General features: G+C 35.7%; 3 protein-coding genes and 1 pseudogene across 3 annotated transcripts; 2 read left to right on the top strand and 2 right to left on the bottom strand.

Annotated features, from left to right (window-relative positions):
- Positions 1 to 243: 243 nt before the first annotated feature.
- LOC115694679 (LEAF RUST 10 DISEASE-RESISTANCE LOCUS RECEPTOR-LIKE PROTEIN KINASE-like 2.1) lies at positions 244 to 2,900 on the bottom strand. Its single transcript, XM_061117846.1, has 4 exons — positions 1,972 to 2,900; positions 1,826 to 1,870; positions 1,690 to 1,725; positions 244 to 1,600 (listed from the first exon to the last, which is right to left on the bottom strand). The coding sequence occupies exons 1-4, from the start codon at positions 2,831 to 2,833 to the stop codon at positions 471 to 473; spliced, it is 2,073 nt and encodes a 690-aa protein (XP_060973829.1). The 5' UTR covers positions 2,834 to 2,900; the 3' UTR covers positions 244 to 470.
- An 826-nt stretch (positions 2,901 to 3,726) lies between these two features.
- Positions 3,727 to 6,076, top strand: LOC115725175 (rust resistance kinase Lr10-like). Its single transcript, XM_061116785.1, has 3 exons — positions 3,727 to 4,535; positions 4,648 to 4,680; positions 4,791 to 6,076. Exons 1-3 carry the CDS (start codon positions 3,803 to 3,805, stop codon positions 5,888 to 5,890), a joined length of 1,866 nt encoding a protein of 621 aa, XP_060972768.1. The 5' UTR covers positions 3,727 to 3,802; the 3' UTR covers positions 5,891 to 6,076.
- Positions 6,077 to 15,784: 9,708 nt separating this feature from the next.
- LOC133038966 (disease resistance protein RPM1-like) lies at positions 15,785 to 17,889 on the top strand (annotated as a pseudogene).
- Positions 17,890 to 21,397: 3,508 nt separating this feature from the next.
- LOC115725173 (cysteine-rich receptor-like protein kinase 24) lies at positions 21,398 to 24,202 on the bottom strand. The gene is made up of 4 exons (XM_030654606.2): positions 23,050 to 24,202; positions 22,908 to 22,952; positions 22,792 to 22,827; positions 21,398 to 22,673 (listed from the first exon to the last, which is right to left on the bottom strand). The coding sequence occupies exons 1-4, from the start codon at positions 23,906 to 23,908 to the stop codon at positions 21,544 to 21,546; spliced, it is 2,070 nt and encodes a 689-aa protein (XP_030510466.2). The 5' UTR covers positions 23,909 to 24,202; the 3' UTR covers positions 21,398 to 21,543.
- Positions 24,203 to 26,021: the final 1,819 nt, after the last annotated feature.

Below are 26,021 nucleotides of genomic sequence, written 5' to 3'. Positions count from 1 at the left end.
AATTCATTTGTAACTAGTTAATTGGTAAGACACACATTGTAAATACAAGAGTATTGATTAAATAAAAGAGCACTACTACTCACGGTTTTTCTAAGTGTTCAAACTGGTTTGTAATTGTTCTTAGATCAGTGTGTTGGATTGCATAGGAATCGACTCATTTCTTAAAAATTTTTTATTGAAAAGAAAAATAGAATTATATAAAAATAACACATACTTAAAAATCTATAAAAATAATTTTAATTACATAATTTTCATTATCAGCCCATGAGAAAGAGTACTCATTGTGTATCAATATGAATGAATATAAAGTTTCATGTCTTTTCCTTAATAAACTAGTAACTCAAAAATCTAACTCTAACAAGATTAGAAAAAAAAGAATATTATTATCTTTAAAATGATAATCATCATCTAACAAAAATTTCTTTTACAAGCTCACAAATTAGATAATTGTCACATACATAAGTAGTGTTCTATTCGTTGACATCAGTAGAATACTCATCCACGGAAATTGTTGATGAGAAATATGTCTCATTATTATTGTTGTCTTGATTTTGAGGATATATGTGAAGATTTGGAGGTACTTGTAGGCATTCAATGTTACTTTCAAGCATTTCTATGACTGTACTCATTGTAGGACGATCACAAGGTTTTAGTTGTATACACCACAATGCAACTATGATCATCTTCTTTATTGTCTTCCAATCCTCGTTTGGTTCATTTTTGTTAATTTCTATGTCCTTTCCTTTGTTGAATTGCTTGTGTATCCATATGGGAAAAAAGATGCGACTTGAGTTTTCAGTTTCTGCATTTACATTTTTTCGCTGGTTTGCCATTTCCATTAATAGCATTCCAAAACTGTACACATCAGATTTAGTGGATACTCTTCCAATATTTTTGTAGAACAATTCTGGAGCTATATATCCCAAAGTTCCCCTTGCAGCGGTTAAAGAGGCTAAGTTATTTTCCAACGAGCATGACCTTGCTAGCCCGAAATCAGAAACTTTTGGAATAAAATTTTCATCCAAAAGAATGTTGTGGGGTTTAATATCAAAATGAAGAATATGCATCTCACAACCTTGATGAAGATATTCAATACCACGAGCTATTCCAACTGAAATCTCAAATACTTTGGCATAACATAAGGAGACATTCATTTTTTCTTGTGAAAAAATATATTTGTCTAGAGATCCATTAGCCATGAAATCGTATATAAGAGCCCACCTTTTTCCTTCAACACAAAATCCTATCAATCTCACGATATTGACATGGTGAACTTTTCCAATGGTAGCTACTTCATTGATGAAATCTTGACCATTATTAGTCTTGCATTTTCCTAGCATTTTGACAGCAACAAAAGGACCACTACAAAGTTGTCCTTTATATACAGAGCCAAACCCTCCTTCGCCTAGTTTCTCCTTAAACCCTTTGGTGATCTTCTTAATGTCTCGATAAGAATATCGTATAGGTATAAGATTGTTATGACTTTGGAGAAATTCTTCGATGTCATTGTACATTGATAAATGTCGTCTTCTCCATTTATACACCATTAGATAAATTATAAATAGTAGTCCAATTATTGTTCTTGGTGCCCATAATCCCACTGGTAAAATTGTTGAAATTAATGAGTGAAAAAAAAAACTTTAAATTATCATTTCTTAACAAGTATTCCAAAAGATGTAAACCATTTACCTGTGTATTTGTAACGTCCTTCATCCAATAACATGTCTGCATAAACAAAAGGCAAGATAAAAGATTAGGTAATAAAATGAAGTATAAAAAATACATACAATAAAGATGTAATAATGAAGGATCTATTCGTTCTTACATTTGATCTGAAACATAGACTGTCGAATAAATGTTACAAATGTGACTGCATCATAAAAAAAACAATTAAACAATATATCAATATTGTAGATATATATATAAATGTATTCAAAACATTATTAATTATTATTGGAAATGTTTTTATACCGTTACAAATTTTTTGATACCCCGGTACATACATATATGCAGTAATCTGACATTTACTATAGTGACAATGAACTTCGTTGGAATTTTCATCGAGGTAACAATATTGATGTCCTTTTGATTTGTCTAAACCTTGGATCCACGAAAGCTGGAAACCATATGCTAACTGTCTATTGATGTCATGACAAGACGAAGCATGAAAGCTTTGATCTATGAGAGTCACTTGTTGTATCAAGCAAAAATCCAACTCAAAAGGACTCATTTCATCAGCATCCAATAAATAATATGACCAAACAAAACTATTGTTATTATCATTTCTTAACATGCATGGAGTAGCATCAATGTAAGAAGAATTCACCACTCTTCTTTCGCAGCTAATTAACACAACTGTTTTCGAAATTTTTTTGTACTGATCATAAATTATTTTTCCATTCCTCGAATTATATATTTGCGCTGCATATTCACCATAGACATATTCAAGGGACAAAGTATTGTTGGCAAACAAGGTTGAGTAATTTTCATCATGTTTGTGAAATTTTGGATCTACAACTCGAATCGTATAGTTATTATAGTTTATTTCTCTTACGTAAAATCTTTGATATTTGATCTCCGAACTGTAAGAACTTTCTCGATCATGAACAGGCAAGTTTAAGACTGTAATGTTGTTCTCGCAAGAAAGATTGTACCTTAAGTCTCCACAGCTCGAAGGATCAGTTGTGAGTCGAAAAGGAGATGTTATATTAGAGATATTTCCACATGAAGAATAATAAGAAGAAGAACATTTCATATGTTTTGCGTTGCAACTTTGATGGAGCATCGTTATGACTAGCAAAAGAAAAAGAAGAGGCATTTTGAAAGAGTTCATTTTGTTTCCTTTTTTCTTTCTTTCTTTCCCAAATTAATCACTGTTTTTTGAATAAGGTTTCTGTATCATATCATCTATGTTTGTCTATATATATATATATACACTTTAATTAATACATTTCTCGGGTCAATTTTGGTAGCTCACCATTACATATTACATAAATAATTTTTCACAGTACAATAATTAAGTTATAGTTAGGAAGTATTATTTATCTAATATATATCAATATCTTACCAAACATAATTTTATACAAAGCCAGCTTGCTAGCCTATAGGCCAATTTGTCGACTTCCAATGTAATTATCAAATAACAATTTGTATTTGTTATGTGTGAAAATTATGTAACATAACTAAACAATTATATGTAGAAATAGTCTTTACAAAGCTAGAGGTGATTGGTTTGGCACATTTCTTAGTGTTTATCCTAAACATGTGATCACTATAATATTGAGTACTTTAAAATGAAAAATAACAATACATATGTGCGAGTTAGACACAAAATATATCAATAATATTTGCGCGTTGTTTTGTTGTTTTTATAATAAGTAACAAACACAGTGAAGACAAAAGGTAAGGAAGAATCTTTCTAACAGTAGGGAATATTTTATATATTAGTAGTAGATATCTATATCGTCACACTTATCACCATGAATATTAATTTAGTGTAAGTAAGGCCACCCATGACATTAACAGTCCTAAGCCCTAGTACTACTTGTGCCAACAACTGGTGACATATATACCACCACTAGTTGCAGTAACAAGTTGTCACAAGTGGTAGCATTATTTATAACAATTTGGTTGAATCGTGAGAAAGTTTAAAATATAATTCCATGCATGCGCACGGTAGATATTACATTAATTAATAATTAATTACAAATTGTATAGAAGAAAAAAATTAATTTCTATACACAATTTTCTAAACCTATATATATATATATATATATATAAGAGATCATCATATATAGGAGATATGAATATGTGTTTAGTAAAAGTAATGATGATGATCATTTCATATATATATTATTGCTTGTTTATGATAACACTAGTTCATAGCCAAATAATTGATGAGTGCATAGAAGGTAGATGTGGTGAAAATGAGCCAACAATAAGATTCCCTTTCAGACTCAAAGGAAGGCAACCACCCCATTGTGGCTACCCTGGCTTTGATCTCTCATGTAATAATGATTCTAACCAAACCATTCTTCACCTCCCAAATCTTCACTTGAAGTTACATGTAAAAAAAATAGACTATCAAAGGCAATCAATCCTTGTTTACAATCCCAATTGTGTCCACAAACAAAATTGGAAATTCCTCAATCTTTCAATTTCTCCTTTCTCCTTTGGTGGGAGTTGTATGCTATTAAATTGTTCTTCCAATCATAGTACAGATAAGGTACTTTTGAGTTCTCCAATCCCTTGTTTATCCAACACAAAATATTCTGTTTATGCTATGTATGATAGTAATTACCCAAGCAACATATGGAGGGATGTAGTTTCATGCAGGAGAATGTATCAAAATTTACCAATCTCATCAGGAATATTCCAATCTAATTCATCATTGGGATGGTCAAAACCAAATTGTACACACTGTGAAGTGAAAGGAGAGAAATGCAGATTGATGAAGAGGCCTCATGATCATGACTTGATGAACAATATTGATCAAATTGAATGTTATAATGATAACAACCAAACAATAAAGAAAGGTATGTAGTACATATAGTGATTAATAGATAATATTATACATTGGATATGCTAATTATTAAACAATTATATGCATGTATTCATATACATATTTTCTTTTTGTTAATTTAATAGGTGGTCCTTCACAAATTCCATTGGTGACTGCTGGTGAGTATTTGTATAAATTTGGGTAATTAATGTATAGCATGTATATGTGTCTATCATATAAGGAAAAACAAGAATAATCTTGCTAATTTTTTTATAATTGATCAATATAGGTTCATTTGTTATCATACTGGGGTTCCTTGCAAGTACTTTTTATGTCTATCATTTTAGAAAAAACACGAGACAAAATGGATTAAGAATCGAAAAGTTTTTGGAGGACTACATAGCATTTAAGCCATCGAGATATACCTATGCCGATGTAAAAAATATTACAAGTGAGTTTAAGGAAAAGTTGGGAGAAGGAGCATATGGAGAAGTATTTAAAGGGAAGCTTTCCAATGACATATTTGTTGCTGTGAAGATTCTGAACAGTGTTTCGAATGGAAATGGTGAGGATTTCATCAACGAAGTGGCGACAATAGGTCAAATTCACCATGTTAATGTGGTTCGGTTGGTTGGTTATTGTGCTGATGGATTTAGAAGGGCTCTAGTATACGAATTCTTGCCAAATGATTCTCTGGACAAGTACATATCAGTACGAGGGCCAATTGATGACATTAATGTATGTTCTCTTAGTTGGGAGAAATTACTAGATATTGTTTTAGGCACAGCTAAGGGAATCGAGTATCTTCACCAAGGTTGTGATAAGCGAATCCTTCATTTTGATATTAAGCCCCAAAACATCTTGTTAGACCATAATTTTAAACCGAAGATTGCTGATTTCGGTCTTGCCAAGTTATGTTCAAAGGATCAAAGTATAGTGTCAATGAGTACTGCTAGAGGAACTATAGGGTATATTGCACCTGAAATATTCTCTAGAAATTTTGGAAATGTCTCCTATAAATCAGATGTTTACAGTTTTGGAATGTTATTACTTGAAATTGTAGGAGGCAGAAGATGTAACAATACAGACGAAATTTACTATCCAGAATGGATTTTCAATCTTTTAGAAGAAGGAGAAGATCTTCGAATCTATATCGATGAAGGAGGAGATGGTAAAATTGCAAAAAAACTAGCAATGGTAGGACTTCAGTGTATTCAATGGCATCCTATAGATCGTCCAACCATGAAAGTTGTAGTTCAAATGTTGGAAGGAAATGAAGAGTTAAGTATGCCACCAAACCCGTTTTCATCTACAAATCAATCCAAACAAAGTACCAAGATGCCACAGAGATTTATGACAACTATGGAACTCGAAACTATAACTGAATGAAAAAAGAAAAAAAGTTCTTATTTTAAATTTTATTAGTTGGTTAAATTTTCATGTAATTGTTGTTGTTGCATATATATTTATTAAAACTACTAAAAATTATTCATATGATTATTTTTTGTGCGAAGGAAAACCCTAAGGTGTCGAATATATATCATAAGAGGTGGCATATCGTTATTTTTTCATTCCAATATATTGGGTCTCATAATTGAATAAATAGAAAGGATAGTGACTTTTCACAGAATTAGCAATACCACCTCGAGGTGCATTTAGTTGTCTTACATGAGACTCGGGATATTCCTCACTCCATGACACCTTTCGCGCATCCATTCCGCCCGCCCGTCCAGACGCGGCTCGTTTGGCTCCTCGCGGAGTATAGCTCACATCCAAACAACTCCGGAGGAGATTGACCCTTCCCCGAGCCAGTCCAGTCAGAAAGAGGATGGCTCGCCCACGAGCGACAACACGACAGAGACAGCACGCCTTATGACGAAAGGGGAGAGTGAAACCTAGAACGACACCGCCACGAAAATGATACTTACCGGAATGAAAGTTGGAAAAAAACCTACCGAAAAGAGAGATATTTACCAACACTACTAGAGCAGAACGACACTGACAACTCCCGCCTATGCCTATGTCTCAAGTAAATAAATAAGCTAATAGCAACCGCGCGTTATAGCAACTTTTGATTTCAATGTAGCTGTAGCTTCAAAGCCAAAGAGGAAGTTTCTTCTGATTTGAAGGTTTCTGCTGTAGGAGCCCGCCCTGCGAGGCCAGAGTGGGCTCCGCGGTCAGGTTAGCGCCCATTTGAATTACGTTAGGGGGTCTTTCGCTTTCTTTTTCCAGATCTACCGTTAGGTTACTACGCTTCTTGGCCCCTATTCTCCCTGTTGCATCACATGGTGGTGTGGCTCGCAGCAGAACGGGTTTATCCCGACAGCGGGAAGTTTAAATGGAGTGCCCAGTGGTTCCTTGAGTGCCAGCCGTAGAGAGGAATGCCTTCAACTAGGGCGCTATTGGCCACTAACCACTCGCTCGCCGGCCGCTCGGGCTCCGCGTTTCAAGTCAAAGGAAGCATTGGCACTATGGAAAGAATCTATCTCTGGCAAGGGCAAAAGCGATAGGCCAGTTTAACGAGGAAAGGTCTCTCAAGCCGGAAGGAGTCCCCGCGACCCCTACCACGACCACAGGTAGTTACAAAGGCAGTAGGAAATGGATGGTGTGAGTTTGTCAAATGCTCGACAAGCCGCTACATTAGCGGCGCATAAACTATGTTTGTCAACCAAGTTTGTTTAGTGGTCGTAACGTAATGGGTTAGTGGGGAAAAAGCGGGCCGGGATTCAAAAGAATTAGGCGAAGTGTTTGTTCCTGAACGATGGAAGTGGAAAGACACTAAGGGAGAGGGATATACTCCTTATTTTTCTGGTAGTAATTTTAGGTACTATTGCATGTAACGTAGGTTTAGCGGTTCTAGAACCATCAATGATTGGCGAACCTGCGGATCCATTTGCAACTCCTTTGGAGATATTGCCTGAATGGTATTTTTTTCCCGTATTTCAAATACTTCGTACATTACCAAATTAATTATTGGGTGTTCTTTTAACGGTTTCAGTACCTGCGGGATTATTAACAGTACCCTTCTTGGAGAATGTTAATAAATTCCAAAACCCATTTCGTTGTCCAGTAGCGACAACCGTCTTTTTGATTGGTACGACAGTAGCCCTTTGGTTGGGTATTGGAGCAACATTACCTATTGATAAATCCCTAACTTTAGGTCTTTTTTAAATCGATTCCATTTTTATTTATTATTATTATTATTATTATTATTATTATTATTTTGAAAAAAAATAAATAAATTACGACGTGTGTATGTAGGGAATAGTCGCTTCAAAGTGAATTTTCCTTAGATGCGGTTAGTCAATTCTATTTTTGATATATTTCGAGTATATGGTTGATGTTAAAGATTCAAAACTCATTAAAATTTATGTGAAATGCTTTTTATTTCTAGAATATCCAATATATGTTTTATATCTTCTATGCGAAATTTTTTAATTTTCAGAAGGTCTTCTTGACTGTTATTCAAAAGGTCTAATAACGTATGGATATTGGACCTTTTGAGACAATTATAGACCTGGGGCAATTCTGATTGGTCAATAAAAATATATTTCAATGCTATTTCTTTTTTCGTTTTCCTTGGTTTAGCCACTCTACCATGAAAATCAAAAAAGGGTAAAGTGCCTTTGTGTTGATTGTTTTCTAAATGGATTTGCTCAATACAATTGATGAGAGAGATAGGACACTTGTTTCTTGTAGAATAGCTATGACCATAATGAAAAGGCATAACAGAATGAAAAGAGTAGTGTGAGGACTACATAATTACATAAATAATTGTACCAGTAGCAAACTAATGAGGTGATTAGACTGTTGATGTTTCTTAACACCAACCCTAAGTAAAATGGTGATTGAGTCACACCGAGCTTGTTAACAAGAAACTAATATCTTGAGTGCAAGAGGCCCTTAGTTAAACAATCTAAAATTTGGTCTAATGAAGGTACATAATGGGTGTCAAGCTGCTGTCAAAGGACTTTTTTTTTTGAAAAGACAAAGTGTTTATCTTAGATTACACTACTACAATGTTAGCCTTTAGAGGCAGTTTTTTCAACCCCATTTATAAAAAGGGAAGCTAAAGGGTGTGAAAATACCCGCTATGTTCGAAATTGACATTTAGAGGCGGTTTTTTGATAAAAACCGTAGGTATAAAATTGCATTATACCATTTAGAGGCGGTTGGAAATTAATTTTTTTTTTTCTGAACTACCCTATGCCGTCGGTTCCTTCATAGAACCGACGGCATAGGGTACACGTAAACCTGACACGTGTACCCTATGCCGTCGGTTCCTATGAAGGAACCGACGCCATAGGGTCGATCAGAGTATAACCCTTTTGCTCGACCTTCCTTCTTCCTCCCCACTTCACTCAGCAACCCAGAAAAACCAGAGACCCATTTCTCTCAGCCAAAACCCTCGCCTCCACCACCTTCTCCCCACCCTATCTCCCTCATTTCTCAACCATTTCAGCCCATTTTTTTTTTTAAAATCCTCCATTTTCGATACTTAATAACATACACCTAAAAAGTTCTGATTTTTTAGCCTCTAAAAGTGTCATCCGAACCCAAATAGTAAACTTTGGGTGTGAAATCCGGCCACCCATTTTTGTTGAGAAATTGTTCAATCTCAACCTCGTTTAAGGTATAAATATTGCTTCTATTCTTATTGTATTATGTATATTGTTTTATTTTATGTTTTTGTAAATTATTATTTGAGTTTTTTTATTTTATTAGTAATATTATTGTGTTTTATGTGTATAGTGTCGGGATTTTTTACGGTGGTCGTCGGATTGCGGTTATTAGGTAATAATTTATACCACAATGTATAGTATATATATGTATTTGTATATTTTATTGAATATTTGTATATAATGTGTGTATATATTGTGTGTGTATATAGTGTGTGTATATTTTTTATGAAAATAATTTTTGTAATTGTATTTTATATATTTTTTGCAATGTATATTTATTGTGAATAAAATGACATTGGAGGGATTTTATTAGTTTAAAAAAAAAAATTAGTTTAGAAATAAAAATTTTAAAATGGAATTAGTTTATAATGTGCTATACAATTTAATTGGTACTCATTTCATTGTTATAACGTTATGTAGAAAAAGGACCTCGAAGTTGCAGATCCTCCCCGCCACCGTGTTTGGATTAAATCTCGCACCAAGAGTAGAAAACTTGTCACTGATTACGACAAGGAAATTGCCGAGAAGATAGTAAGTATATATTAATTCATATACTAATTGCTTGAATATATAATTCAATTAGAGTTAGTGTATATAATTCATATACTAATTGCTTGAATATATGCGTGCATTAGGCTCAATTAGAGGAGAAGCTTAGTCAGGGACAAATTCAGGTCCAGGGCCAAAACGATATCCTCACGCAGGCGCTCGGGACACCAGAGCATCCTGGACGTGTCAGGGCTGCTGGGTATGCTATTACTTCAAATGTTATTTATTTAGTTACACAAATGAAATCGTTGCTAATTTGCATTTTATGATTTGTAGGTTCCTGACCAGGGCATCTCAACTGTTCGGCAGGAAGAAAAGGGAAGTGTCTGATGTTGTGGCTCGGCAAGCGAAGGAGATTGAACAATTAAAAGCCGAAGTCCAATCCCTTAAGCAGCAGAGGAACGCTGCCGAACAAGAGGAAGAAGGAGAGGTGGCTGGTGAGGCGTATGTTCCACAACCATACGCTCCTCAGGATGAGGTACAACCACAAATTTATGCTGAGGAGTTCATTTCCCTCAACGACCAAGGTATCCTATACAATTTTGATGACCATGCGGCCCTTAATCAGCAAGTACATCTCTGCTCTGACAACATCGACAATATTGTGGCCCGAGGGTATTTGTACGAGCATGTGGGTGTGATCAAAGTTCACTGCCAGGATTACGATGATTCACATGCTCGGATCATGGTTTCGGAAATACTGCATGAGGACGCTGAAATCCCAGTCCCACTTGAAGAGTTCAGATATGTTAGGGACGTGTACCAGATGTTCCTTCCTTGGCCTAAACACTTAATTTTAACAACCGAGGTAACTTCTCAACTGAAATTAATTATTAATGATTAGTGGAGTTTGAATATCTTCAATATTCATCCGTAGTGAAGTAGGTTCGCGAATATATGTCTTTGCGGTGGGATGGATGAACAAACTATCGTTATATATGTGTTATTTGTCGTTATACGACCATGTTCAAAATTTTTGGGATCATTCAATTACAACCGTTATGCTGCCGAAATTTCAGTAGAACTTAGATAAAATTTGATATATATATATTATGTTGTTTTGTTTAGGGTCCACTCGCTCAACCGCCCTCAAGACGTGATGCGTCAAAGGGGAAAGCTCCGATGCTTTCTCCACAAAGCCGTGGTGCACGGGAAGATGAGTTGTTCACGGAAGAGAAGATGGCGTTGATCCCTAATTCGGCCGAAATGGATGATTCATGAATTCCTAAGGCTCAAAGATAAACGTGATATAATCACAATTTCGTCCCCCGAGGATTCATTGCACCGCGTACCCGGATCATTTTATGCGGAGAGGATTTGCGACAGTTGCTACGTGTAACTACATCGGCAACCGGGGAATGCCGTTTGGAATGATGTATACTCTTCTTTAATCTAATTAACCTTATATCAAATTATAGTTAAATTATTATAAGGCACTAACACTTTTTTTGGCGAGGCACATATGGGAGAGCATCAACGGTTCGAGAAAAATTTTCAAGTTTTACGACCCGCAGCTTCTCACAAAGGTGCATGGGATCGGCGATGAAGAACAGAGTCAATCTTTTGACGATGCGGCAAGACGATTGGCTAATTGGTTATCATTAATGAACAGCAACCACCAAATGTTCTTTATTCCTTGGAATATCGGGTAAACTTTATTAAATTCTTTAGTGCTAATTGTTCATTTCTATATTATGTCTTCAAATTATTTTTATACTATCTTACTTATATTCCAATATAATTTTCTAGGATGCATTGGACGCTAGTGGTGGTTGCGCCAAAGAAAATTATCCATTTAAACCCTCTAAAAGGCCGCCCAATTCCCGAAGAAATAGAACAAATGATCGGAAGGTAATTATTTAATGACTTCTTATGTAACGAATTTAAATTAACTAACGAATTGAAATGCTAATATAATTTTTCCAAACGGGGCATTCATGTATATAGGGGACGCACATCGGTATCTTGGCCCGTGGCAAGGAATTGCACAAGCAACCGTCCAAGACAACCTAAAAGCCAAGAATGCGGTTTTTATGTTTTGAAATATATGACTGACATCGTCGCACGTGCCAACCCCAACCGTTACATAGAAGATCAAAAAGCTGTAAGTTTTAATTATTGATCATAGTATATAAATTTTATAATAACAAATATATAATATACATATACATAAACTAATATAAATTTTTAATTTTTTTAACAGTTTGGGGGTAAGAAGCAATACGATCCAAAAACAGAAATTTTACCACTACAGCGAAAGTGGATCGAACAATTGATGGCGGTGATTCACGGTGACGATTGAGGCTCAAAGGTCGAAGAATTTTTCTTCATTATGTAATTTTTATAGATTAACTTGTAATTAGATTTATTAACTTATTAATATTTTTAACTAATTTTACATGTTTGTGTAATATTTAATTATTTTTATGAAATCAAATTATGTTTTTACCCAAATTTAATTACTATTTAATTTAAAATGTAATTAATATATAATTAAATTAAATAAATATGTAATTTAAAATTTAAATAAATATGTAATTTAAATTAAATAAATATGTATATAAATTAATAAATATAAAATTAAAATAATATAATTAAATTAAAAAAAATGAAAATAACTGAAATCTGAGGAGTTTTGGCGTCGGTTCCTACGCCACATATGGCGTCGGTTATTGGCTAGGAACCGACGCCATATGTACCCCTATGGCGTCGGTTCGTAGCTAGGAACCGACGCCATAGGGGTATATATGGCGTCGGTTCAAATCAAACCCTTTAGCGTCGCCCTGATAGGCGTCGGTAGCGAATTTCGCGAAAACCGACGCCTAAAGGGCTTAAAAACCGCCTCTAAAGGGTGTTTTTGTAGTAGTGTTAGCAACTGAGAAAATGGGATCCACAGGGGGAAATCCCTCCCCTTTACAACAAAGAGTATCGCTCTCAGAATAGCGAGCACTTTTAGCCAATGAGTCTACAAAGGCTAGATAAGTGTGATTGAAATGAAACAAAGAAACATTCGAGAAACTGTGTTTAAGTTTAGAGGCAGCCGCAAACCAAGAAACACACTTCCAGCTGGGGGATCTTTCATTTGAAAAGGCTTTGAGGACAACTGAGGAATCGGATATCAGCGCGAAGTCATCCCAATTATTCTTTTTTGCCCACTGGAACGCTGAGAGCCAGGCAAAAACTTCAGCAGCTACCTCAGTCAAACCATCCGTAGCTTTAGCTTCATAGAACCAATCCATAGTTGCACGGTCCCAAGCCAACATTCCAGCACCAATTTTGCCCTCCTTGAAGGACCCGTCGACAAAGATTAGACGATTAGCCGTGGGCAGATTCTGCAAGTTCAGAGAGGGGGAAGCAGAGACCGTTTGCACCGTATCTCCTTTCTCAGAACTCTGAGAGAATTCCCAAAATTTCCTATGGACGGAGTCCAACATTTCCTTGACGTTAGTATCCTTCTCATCAGAATTATGCCACAGAGCATTCCTTTTACTCCAAATAGTGTCTATAATAACTACCAAGCAAAGAAGAAATCTGGTTCTTTGTGCACAGTCAAGATTCGAACCCATCTCAATGATAAACGTCTTCAAAGAATCACAGTGGACAACGTTTGTACAGAGAGGAACAGGGGATCCGAACCATACGCCAGCAGCAAGAGTGCACTTCACAAACAGATGCAGGGAATTTTCTTCATAGTTCGAACAAAAGCAACAGTTAATAGAAGGAAGACCCGCCTTACCTCCCATCGGAAGAGCACCTGACAAGGCTCTCCAAAGAGTCATTCTCATTCTCGGGTGAAGTTTGCCATGCCAAATCCACTTCCATAGGGGGTCAACTGAGCCAAATCTCCCTCCCTGGTGCAACAAGTAGGCTTCTTTAACAGAGAAGTTCCCATTGTTAGCTTGCTTCCAGATAAGGAGGTCCTCATTAAGGTCAGTAGCAATTTTGATAGTACTGATCTTAATTCCCAATTCATCTCCAAAAAGATAGCAAAGATATTCGGAATTCCACTGTCTGGTTCTTCGAAAAAGGAGGTCGGCCACTGACCGAAGGCCCGGGGCCTTCTCACGAATCCACTCCATCAGATCAAGAAATTCAGAATAAGTCAACCATGGGATCCAAGGTTGGAACCAGATATCGATCAACTCCCCCGAAGCAATGATAGTACAGGAACCCGAAAGAATGATTTTTCTCGCATTGAGGATTCCTTTCCACACGAAGGAGTCAGATATTCTTTGCTGCACAGACCAGAAAGATTCCCGGGGATGGCTTTATAAGCTTCAGTCCAGGGTCTTCTAATACCCGACGCCAAATTCCAGGCTAGTTTGGCCAAATAAGCATTGTTAATATCCTCCATTCTTCTAAAGCCCAAACCCCCTGTGCATTTAGGCCGACACAAAGCATCCCAAGAGATAGTGGCCAAAAACCGTTGTTTATCCAAACGCCCGTTCCACCAAAACTTCCTGATAATAGCATCCAACTCCCGGCAAGAAGACAACGGGAGTTGGTAAGGACTTTATCTTTAACAAAGTGCAAATTCAGCTCAATGTGCTTTGTCCTTGCATGACAAATTGAATTTGAGGCCAACACACTTACACTCATATTATCACACCATACAATCGAGACTAATGACGGAGAAAATTACATTTCTTTAAGTAGAGAGTACTCCACCCAAGCTATTTCTACTGAGACATGTGCTAGAGAAATGTAAAGACTTTTTATTGTTAGAATTGTTGAGAATATTATTATAGGATCGCAATTAATTCACATATCTTTATTATTTAAATATCAAATAAAATAAGAAAAACTTAAAACATATTTCTAATGAAAATAATGAATAAATTGAGATTAGATATTATACTAGATGTGTAGCAAATTAATGTGATCTCATTCTATCAATTCTTTGATCCTGGTTGTTGCAAAACAATAACAAGTGATTGACCAGGATCTTCAAATTCAGACTATGTACTTGACTTGGATACAACTTGCTTCTTAGAGTACCGAGATACAAGAGTCTCTCCAAAATAAACAAAGTAGCCTCCAATCAATTTCCTATCATCTGGACAACAAGCCTATATAGCATCTGAGTACGTAACCAACCAAACTCATTGTCTTCAGCGAGTGTCCTTGGTCCATGAGTCTGGAAGCTCGTTCATTCTCCCGAAGGCTCTGGTACTTAAGCTGACATGAAGACTTCACTTAATGAGGAGTTGGTTAAGCTAGTTATTTCTAACTAACTTAAAAACCTCGCTTCTTGTAGCCACCGACTTTAATCTTGTTCCTAAGCCTATAAATACCACCTTGACTTATTATTTGAAAGAGACACAACATGAGGTTCAGAACTCAATTCACAACAAGATTTACAAAGTTAAATGTGTAAATTGTACACAAACTAGAAGCATAAATGTTTACAAAGTTTTTTGGAGCAATTACAAAGAAAGAATTAAAAGTGAGGAGTTAGTCTGAACCACTTTATTTATTTATTTATTCTTTGTTACAACAAAATCAGAACTCAATCCCTCTATCCAAGTAATATTTTCTTATTAATGTGTAATATTTTAATTTTTATGTAGTTTAATATTTTTATATATTTAAATAAAGATTGATGATTGAAAACAGAGCTAAGAAGTTGAGTGCACTATTTGATAACTAAATAAAGATGGCAGAAACTGCAGTTGGTTTTGTCATAAACAACTTGATTCCATTACTAGCTGAAGAAGCATACTTGTTAAGTGGTGTGCATAATGATATAGAACAAATCAAATGTGATCTAGACTACAATATGGCTACCCTAAAAGATGCAGATGAAAGAGCCCAAATACATCAAAGAATCGACAACAATCATGGTGTTAAAATGTGGGTTGAAAAACTTAGGAGAGCATCATTTGAAGTGGAAGACATTATTAATGAGTACACAACTTGTGGCCCAACAACACGGTCGTCACAAGCATACATTTATTATATTTCTTTGAAAAAATTCTTGTTTGGTAATAAAGCTAAGAGAACGCCATGACATCGCCTCCAAAATACAAGATATAAAACAAAAAATTCGAAATATTAATGAAAAAAGTAAAGATTTTGTTTTATGTCCACATTCAGAGAAAAATCTACATCAGTGTGTGGTATGATCCTCGTAAACATTCTTGCTTCCTCAAAGAAATAAAGATTATGGGTATTGAGGATTCAAGAGATGAGTTGATTCAAAAGGTCAATGCTGGTTCATCAGGGTTTATTGTGATCTCTTTGGTTGGGATGGGGGGACTTGGTAAGACCACTCTTGCAAACTAAGTATATATTCGTTCGAAAGATAGCTTCGATTGTCATGTATGGATTGTCGCAGTCATACAAGAAGGTGAAGCTACTACAAAAGTTAATGAAGAAATTTTGTGAGGCAAGAAAAGAAGCATGTCTTGATGGAATTGATGTAGCAGATGAAACTGCTATGAGTACAAAATTAAGAGACCACTTACAAGGTAAAAGTTATCTAGTTATTTTTAATGATGTTTGGAATACTTTTTAATGGGATGACATGCAAAGTGCTTTATCTAGCGATAATGAAAGATATGGGAGAGTAATTATATATCACAACTAAAAATGTGGAAGTTGCAAATTTTTGCAAAACATCATCAAATGTTCATGTCCATAATTTGCAACCACTTCCACGAGAGGAAGCATGAGAAATCTTTTGCAATAAGGCTTTTCGAAATGAGTTTAATGGGCATTGTCCACGTCACTTGGAGAAGTTGTCTCGTGAGATTGTAGTGGTAGTCAAAGCATGTCTTTTATCGACTAAACCTAAGGTTGCTGATGAATGGAAGAAACTACTTACATGCCCTAAGCTCAAAGTTGGAAAGTAATGAACACCTCACAAGCATAGACTAAAATCTTGTCTCTAAGCTATAATGATCTACCTTATATTCTCAAATGTTGCTTCTTGTATGTCGGTTATTTCCCAGAGGACCACTCTATTAGAAGCGGAAGACTCATTCAGCAATGGATTCCTGAAGGCTTCGTGAAATCAAAGAGGGATAAGACATTAAAGGGAACAACTCCTAAAGAATACTTGATAGAACTAATAAATAGAAATCTTATTCAAGTGTCGAAGACAACTATTATTGGAAAAGCTAAGACTTTTCGTATTCATGATCTTCTGTGTGACATTATCCTAAAAAATATGGTAGAATTAGACTTTTGTCAAATTTTTGCTGGAATGATTTGAATAGCAAGATCTTAAGTTGATGCATGTCAGTTGTCAATGGCAGATCTTATGAATGTATTCAAAGCAGTGCTCCAGAACTTGCCCAAGTGCGATCTCTTTTTATTTTCGTTGAAGAAGGATTGCCTCATAATTTTGTAAGTGATATCCCCATCAATTTTAAGCTCCTAAAAGTTCTTGACTTTGAAGATGCACCAAATTTAGATCACCTTCCCAAAAATATCGGAACCCTTTTTCACTTGAAATACTTAAGCTTTCGTAAAACAAAGGTCAAGAATTTACCGAAGTTAATTGGAAGGTTGGAACATTTAGAGACTTTGGTTTTGAAGAGATCACTAGTGGTTGAGCTACCAATTGAGATTAAGAAGCTTAAAAAAGTTGTGACATCTTTTTGTTTATAAATTTCAGTACAATAGTGATGGCCTCATGTCTTTTGATTCATTGAATGGAGCAAAAGTAAAGAAAGGAATTGGATAGCTAAAAGCTTTGCAAAAGTTAAATTTTATTGAGGAATGTTGTGGGATATAACATATTTGAAGAGTTGAAAAAGTTGGTAGAGTTGAGAACATTTCAAGTCACTATGCTGAGAAGTGAAGATAACAAAGAATTTTGTGACTGTATTCAAAAGATGAGTCATCTTGAAAGCCTTTCAGTAAGTTCAATAAGTGAAAATGAGATAATTGATTTGGAATCCCTTTCTTCCCAACCTCAATATCTTGAAAACCTCTACTTACAAGGACCTTTATTTGATGAAGTTTCCCAATTGGATTACAAAACTTAATAATATTGTCAAGATTTCACTTCGTTGGTTGAAACTAGAAGATGATCCACTGAATGTGCTTCAAAGTCATCACAATCTTTTGGAATTGGAACTTTCATTTTGTTGGGAAAAACTATTGCAATTAATAATAAAAAATTATCAAATATCAACCAAAGCACCATAAATAATATAAAATACACAAATCAAGCATAAAAGTGAGACACCAAGATTTTTACATGGAAACTCAATGCGCGAAAAACCACAGGACCGTAGTCTGCTCAAATAATCCACTATCACTAAAGTTTAATAATGGGATTACAAAGTTATTCTCTAGTAAAACTAGAGGCTCACAACAACATCAAGATTAAACAATCTTGGATAACCAATACAATCATCATCATCATCTCAAAAGATGGATACACAAATAGAAAAAGTTTGGGTCACACCAAGTGGGTATTGTAGAAAAGCACCTTAGAGAGGACAATCTCCAAATCGAAACCGGTAGATTGGTCGAACGCCTTTCAAGGATTCACCACCCAAAATTTGAGCTAAAATGGATGAGAATCAACCACTTGATCTTCAATAAAAAATACCAAAACCCTTTTCTCTCTCTAGCTTTCTTTCTCTTCTTTCCCTCTCTTTTTCTTTCTCTCTTGGCTGCTGGTTTCTCCCCCGCCTCAGTTGGTGGACTCTACTAAGCCTGCTCTTCACCTACAAGCTTTAAGCTTCTCTTTACGCAAAGTCTTTATCACATATCGGAACCATTCTCACTGGTTTGCACCTTTTCTAAGTGCAACTCTTTTATCTCAATTACATCATGAATCCAATGATATCTAACATCAAAATTCTTGGATCTTGAATGGAATGTTGAATTCTTGGAGAGGTGAATGACACTCTGACTGTCACAGTAGACAATGTATCTTTCTTGTTGTAAGCCCAACTCTTGTAGGAACTTTTTCATCCATAAAGCTTCTTTACAAGCTTCAGTTACAACTATGTACTCAGCTTCTGTAGTAGACAAAGCGACACACTTTTGTAACCTCGATTGCTATGAAATAGCTCCCCCTGCAAATGTCATCAAGAATCTTGAAGTCGATTTTCCTAGAATCACAATCACCACCCATGTCTGCATCTGTGTACCCATCAAGCATAGGTTTACCACTGCCAAAGCATAAGCACAACCCGAAAGTACCTCGTAGATATCTCAATATCCATTTCACTGCTTCCAAATGATCCTTACCAGGATTAAAGAGGAATCGGCTAACAACTCCAACTGCATGAGCAATATTTGGCCTCGTATAATATGCAATTTGGTCATGTGAGGAAACATATCGACATCCAGAAGAATTTTTTAGTCTTTGTTTTTATGGTCGTGTACGTTATTGTTATTTTAAGACATTCTACAAAATTTTAAAAAATTCAATAAAATTTAACCCGTCAAAAACAAGGTTCAAATAGTCTGTTGCACATGGAGATGGAGATTTTTACATGGTTTAGATGTTAATTAACCTTAGTCCATGAGTCAATTGTATTAAGTCGAATGGCTTGATGTATTACAATGGGATCTTACAAGCTCAAGAACCCTAGCTTCTTGCTATGCTGTTCACACTCTAATTTTTCGCCTTAGGTTTTTCTAACTTCTCTAAGAAGAGAACCTAAAATGAAGTGAAGTGAATTGTCCCCCCTTACATGAAAGTATAAAGTGGTATTTATAGGCCGGCTAGGATCTAGATCTGGTTATACTCGTGATCCACTAGGGTTTTTATGTAAGCTAGCTCCAATATTGTGGTAAATTCGTGAAATAAATATTGGGCCCAATGGTAGAATTCTAGCTCGTGGGGCGAAGGCGTCTATACATCTGGAGACCATGCGGTTTGGGACCATACAGTCTAGGATAGATGTCTTGTAAGCGTCGCACATGTGTATTGTGGTGTTAGATACATGTTGTTGGACAAAAAGAAGGTCTTTCTTTTAATGGTGCGCGCACTATCATGCTCTAACACAGGGGACAAATCATGATTCGGTGAGACCAGGAGTTAGAGGACAGCCACCTCACCATATACTAAACTTCCAAGGTGCTTCTTGGAGTACCCTCTGCAGATGCATCCCAATGTTCATCTAGAGGGCGTCATTTATTTTGTCTCGAGAAGGCTGGCGACCTTTCCTAGATCTAGACTAGCCTCAATCCAGAGGCGAGTCTTCTAGGCTTTGGTTAGGCTCAGGCCCATCTTCTCTCTAGGCTGGACCTATCCTCATGGAAAAGCTCTAGTCTAGACCATTTTAGGCTAATCCTACTTTAGAAATGCCACGTGTCCCTTTTTTGGAAACACGAACAATATTTACCCCAAAGTTTTTGGGACTTGAGAGTGACGGAGGCTTGCAATCTTCTTTCTGGATTGCCATGGACACGTGGACAATCTTGAATATGAAGAGACCTTTTCACCTTCTATGTTTTCGAATGCGGAAGGTTGGAGACTTTTGGATTACAACTAATGTCATGCATGTGTCATTAGCCTCTTGATCTGTGAAACTCATGCGCATTGGGAAAGAGCGTGATGCTCTGGATGCCGTGATGATGGCTAATTCATGTTAGCGCAGGTATCGATGCGAATATCATTATGAAAAATGCCCCGGTTCCAATAAAGAGAATTAAATGCAAACTTTCTAGCTCCCCGATTATTGATCATTTCGTTACGTTCTTATTCTTAGATGATATGAGCCGTTGATGGTTAAAGCACTAAAATTGCCTTCCTCCACTTATAAATAGGAGGAAGAAACACACTTCACCATTTTTGTTCACTTTGTACCTTGATTTTAAACTGAGAGAAAGCATAAACCTTCAGTTCGTCACTGGTGAATGTCCAATACCTTTGACGATATCTTAAATCGTCTTCTCTGGATTCGAGCGAGGGAGAATCCAGAAGCATCACCACTAGATCTGTCTACAAATTGTTCAAGTTCATTGAAGCCATTGAACGTTCAAGTAGGGATCTAAGAAATACTTGCTTGGGCATATCACTTTTAGGCCAGACGTTGCTGGGCCTTACCACCCCTACACCCTTCTCCTTCAAATAAGTACCCTCCTTCTTTTGAACTATTGATTTCTCTAGTTTTAAACTGCATCTTCATATTTTGAGTAGGATTGATTGTTTGCATGTAGGGTAGGAGGCATAAATGTGCACTATTTAGTCTTTTTAGGAGTTGTGAAGCCAACTTTATGTAGCTTACTGTTTGGATTGAAATTTGGAGATTTTACTTGTAATTATTTTTCTGCATCGGTCGAGTTCAAATTGCTTTTGAATAGAATCGACCTTAAATTCCTCTGCCTGGTGCTCTTAGGGCTTTGAATGAAATTTGGACTTGGACCTTGAACCGAACCTGAATTCTGTCTGGGTCCGGGCCAGGATCTGGGGTCCGAGTGTGGGGTCTGGGTCCAGGGTCCAAGTCTGTAGTTGGGTTTGAGGTGGGATTGGTTCATGTCTTGGTATGGTATAGAATATTGATTTTTTTTTAGTAAAAAAATCAAAAAGTATTTTCTACTATCACTTCTTCCCCATATATATATATATGTATGTATATGATGGGATCATCAATGCTTTGCTCCTAAATTTTCAAATATAAGCCATGAGAAAGGAGTACTCATTGTGTATCATTGATGAATGAATAGAAAAGTTCATGCATTTTTCTTAATACACAATAACTCAAAATTTGACTCTATCAAGATTAGAAAAAGAAAAAGAAAATATTATTATCTTCAAAATGATAGTCACCATTTAACAAAAATTTATTTTACAAGCTCACAAATTTGATAATTGTCACATACATAAGTAGTGTTATTCTACTGGTTGACATCTACAGAATACTCATCCATAGAAATTGTTGATGAGAAAGATGTCTCATTATTATTTTTCTCTTGATTTTGAGGATATAGGTGAAGATTTGGAGGTACTTGTAGGCTTTCAAGGTTACCTTCAAGCATTTCTATGACTTCACTCATTGTAGGACGATCACAAGGTTTTAGTTGTATACACCACAACGCAACTATAACCATCTTCTTTATTGTCTTCAAATCTTCTTTTGTTGCATATTCATCTATTTGTATATCTTTTCCTTCGTTGAATTGCTTGTGTATCCATAAGGGAAAAAAGATGCGGCTTGAGTTTTCAGTAGCTGCATTCACATTTTTCCGTTGATTTGCCATTTCCATTAATAGCATTCCAAAACTATACACATCGGATTTAGCAGATACTCTTCCAATATTTTTATAGAATAATTCTGGAGCTATATATCCCAAGGTTCCTCTTGCAGCAGTTAAAGAGGCTAAATTATTTTCTAGAGAACATGATCTTGCTAGCCCGAAATCAGAAACTTTTGGAATAAAATTTTCATCTAAAAGAATGTTGTGAGGTTTAATATCAAAATGAAGAATATGCATATCACAACCTTGATGAAGATACTCAATACCACGAGCTATTCCAACTGAAATTTCAAATACTTTGGCATAACATAAGGAGACATTCATTTTTTCTTGTGAAAAAATATACTTATCTAGAGATCCATTAGCCATGAAATCGTATATAAGAGCCCACCTTTTCCCTTCAACACAAAAACCGATCAATCTCACAATATTAACATGGTGAACTTTTCCAATGGTAGCTACTTCATTGATGAAATCTTGACCATTATTAGTCTTGCATTTTCCTAGCATTTTGACGGCAACAAAAGGACCACTACAAAGTTGTCCTTTATATACAGATCCAAACCCTCCTTCACCAAGTTTCTCCTTAAACCCTTTGGTGATCTTCTTAATGTCCCGATAAGAATATCGTATTGGCATGAGATTGTTATGACTTTGGAGAAATTCTTCGATGTCATTGTACATTGATAAATGACGCCTTCTCCAACTATACACCACTAGGGAAATCAAAAATAAAAGTCCAGGTAACTCTCTTGGCACCAAGAATCCCACTGGTAAAATTATTAAAATAAAGAAAATAAAAATATTAAGTTAGGATTTTCTTTCCAAGTATTGTACATAAGTTGTAAATTTTAAAACTAATTAAATAGAAGGTAACCATATATATACCAGTGTATTTGTAACGTCCTTCATCATATAAAAAATCTGCATAAAATCATAAAAAATAAGAAAAACGACTAAAAAAATACATAAGGATGGATCATGAATGAGTTAAATGTTCTTACATTTTATGTAAAACATAGTCTGACGAATAAGTATTACAAATGTCACTGCATCATAAAAAAAACAATGAACAATTAATACCAGAAAATATATATTTACATAGTTAAAACATTGTTATTTAAATTGTTGTAAATAAGTTTATACCATCACAAAATCGTTGATTCCCTGGTTCAAATATATCTTCACTCACACATCTTAAATAACGACAATAAACTTTGTTGGAATTTTCATCGAGAGAACATTGTTGATGCCATGTTTTGTCCAAACCTTGAATCCACGAAAGATGAAAACCATATGCTAACTGTCTATTGATGTCATGACAAGAGGAAGCATGAAAGCTTTCATCTATGAGAGTCACTTGTTGTATCAAGCAAAAATCCAACTCAAAAGGACTCATTTCATCCGCATCCAATAGATAATATGACCAAACAAAACTACTGTTATTATCATTTCTTAACATGCATGGAGTAGCATCAATGTAAGAAGAATTCATCACTCTTCTTTCGCAGATAATTAACGCTAAAGTTTTCGAAATTTTTCTATACTTAATAGGATAAATTATTTTTTCTTTTTTCGAAGTACATATTTGTGCTGCATATCTACCATAGACATTTTCAAAGGACAAACTATTGTTGGCAAACAAGGTTGAGTAATTTTCATCATGTTTGTGAAAATTTGGATCTACAACTCGAATCGTATAGTTATTATAGTTTATTTCTCTTACGTAAAATCTTTGATATTTGATCTCCGAACTGTAAGAACTTTCTCGATCATGAACAGGCAAGTTTAAGACTGTAATGTTGTTCTCGCAAGAAAGATTGTACCTTAAGTCTCCACAGCTCGAAGGATCAGTTGTGAGTCGAAAAGGAGATGTTATATTAGAGATATTTCCACATGAAGAATAATAAGAAGAAGAACATTTCATATGTTTTGCGTTGCAACTTTGATGGAGCATCGTTATGACTAGCAAAAGAAAAAGAAGAGGCATTTTGAAAGAGTTCATTTTGTTTCCTTTTTTCTTTCTTTCCCAAATTAATCACTGTTTTTTGAATAAGGTTTCTGTATCATATCATCTATGTTTGTCTATATATATATACACTTTAATTAATACATTTCTCGGGTCAATTTTGGTAGCTCACCATTACATATTACATAAATAATTTTTCACAGTACAATAATTAAGTTATAGTTAGGAAGTATTATTTTTGTAATATATATCTATATCTTACCAAACATAATTTTATATAATGTCAGCTTGCTAGCCTATAGGCCAATTTGTCGACTTCCAACGTAATTATCAATTAATGTACAATTTGTATTTGTTATGTGTGAAAATTATGTAACATAACTAAACAATTATATGTAGAAATAGTCTTTACAAAGCTAGAGGTGATTGGTTTGGCACATTTCTTAGTGTTTATCCTAAACATGTGATCACTATAATATTGAGTACCTCAAAATGAAAAATAACAATACATATGTGCGAGTTAGACACAAAATATATCATTTACTCAAAAAAAAAAAGACACAAAATATATCAATAATATTTGCGCGTTGTTTTGTTGTTTTTATAATAAGTAACAAACACAGTGAAGACAAAAGGTAAGGAAGAATCTTTCTAACAGTAGGGAATATTTTATATATTAGTAGTAGATATCTATATTGTCACACATATCACCATGAATATTAATTTAGTGTAAGTAAGGCCACCCATGACATTAACAGTCCTAAGCCCTAGTACTACTTGTGCCAACAACTGGTGACATATATACCACCACTAGTTGTAGTAACAAGTTGTCACAAGTGGTAGCATTATTTATAACAATTTGGTTGAATAATTCCATGCATGCGCACGGTAGATATTACATTAATTAATAATTAATTACAAATTGTACAGAGAAAAAAAATTAATTTCTATACACAATTTTCTAAACCTATATATATATATAAGAGATCATCATATATAGGAGATATGAATATGTGTTTAGTAAAAGTAATGATGATGATGATCATTTCATATATATATTATTGCTTGTTTATGATCATAACACTAGTTCTGTGACAGTCAGTAGTCCCGTGATCCGTAAGGGGAAATACCGGGTAAGCTGTGCAATCCCACACCGCCTGGGGAAGGTCAAGTGGGATGATTCTGAGACTGTGTAGGTATGGGACTACACAGCTGAAGAGGGCTTAAATGGATTGATTGGTACTACCTATGTCAACAAGGTGCATCTTGTTTTTCGGTAGCCCATCACGAAAGAACTCCACAGTTAAGCGTGCTTAGCTTGGAGCAATTTCAAGGATGGGTGACCTCCTGGGAAGTTTTCCCAGGATGCGTGTGAGTGAGGACAAAGCACGCTAGAAACACTCGTGTTGGTCTGTAGGGTGAGTCATCAATCCAGGAAGCAGCCAGAGTGGCGTACTCGTGTATAAGAGCCATTATTCCGTGGGTGGAAGGACCCAATGGAGGCTTGAAGCGGGGACGTTACAAATGGTATCAGAGCCTTGACCTAGCCGGAAGTGTGGTCGACGAGGACGTCGGACCCCGTAAGGGGGGGTGATTGTGACAGTCAGTAGTCCCGTGATCCGTAAGGGGAAATACCGGGTAAGCTGTGCAATCCCACACCGCCTGGGGAAGGTCAAGTAGGATGATTCTGAGACTGTGTAGGTATGGGACTACACAGCTGAAGAGGGCTTAAATGGATTGATTGGTACTACCTATGTCAACAAGGTGCATCTTGTTTTTCGGTAGCCCATCACGAAAGAACTCCACAGTTAAGCGTGCTTAGCTTGGAGCAATTTCAAGGATGGGTGACCTCCTGGGAAGTTTTCCCAGGATGCGTGTGAGTGAGGACAAAGCACGCTAGAAACACTCGTGTTGGTCTGTAGGGTGAGTCATCAATCCAGGAAGCAGCCAGAGTGGCGTACTCGTGTATAAGAGCCATTATTCCGTGGGTGGAAGGACCCAATGGAGGCTTGAAGCGGGGACGTTACAAGTTCATAGCCAAATAATTGATGAGTGCATAGAAGGTAGATGTGGTGAAAATGAGCCAACAATAAGATTCCCTTTCAGACTCAAAGGAAGGCAACCACCCCATTGTGGCTACCCTGGCTTT

Source organism: Cannabis sativa, chromosome 6 (assembly GCF_029168945.1).
Source record: "Cannabis sativa cultivar Pink pepper isolate KNU-18-1 chromosome 6, ASM2916894v1, whole genome shotgun sequence".
Classification (NCBI taxonomy): Eukaryota; Viridiplantae; Streptophyta; class Magnoliopsida; order Rosales; family Cannabaceae; genus Cannabis; species Cannabis sativa.
The sequence above is the reverse complement of the archived record's forward strand: the minus strand, read 5'-3'. Positions and strand labels throughout refer to the sequence as shown.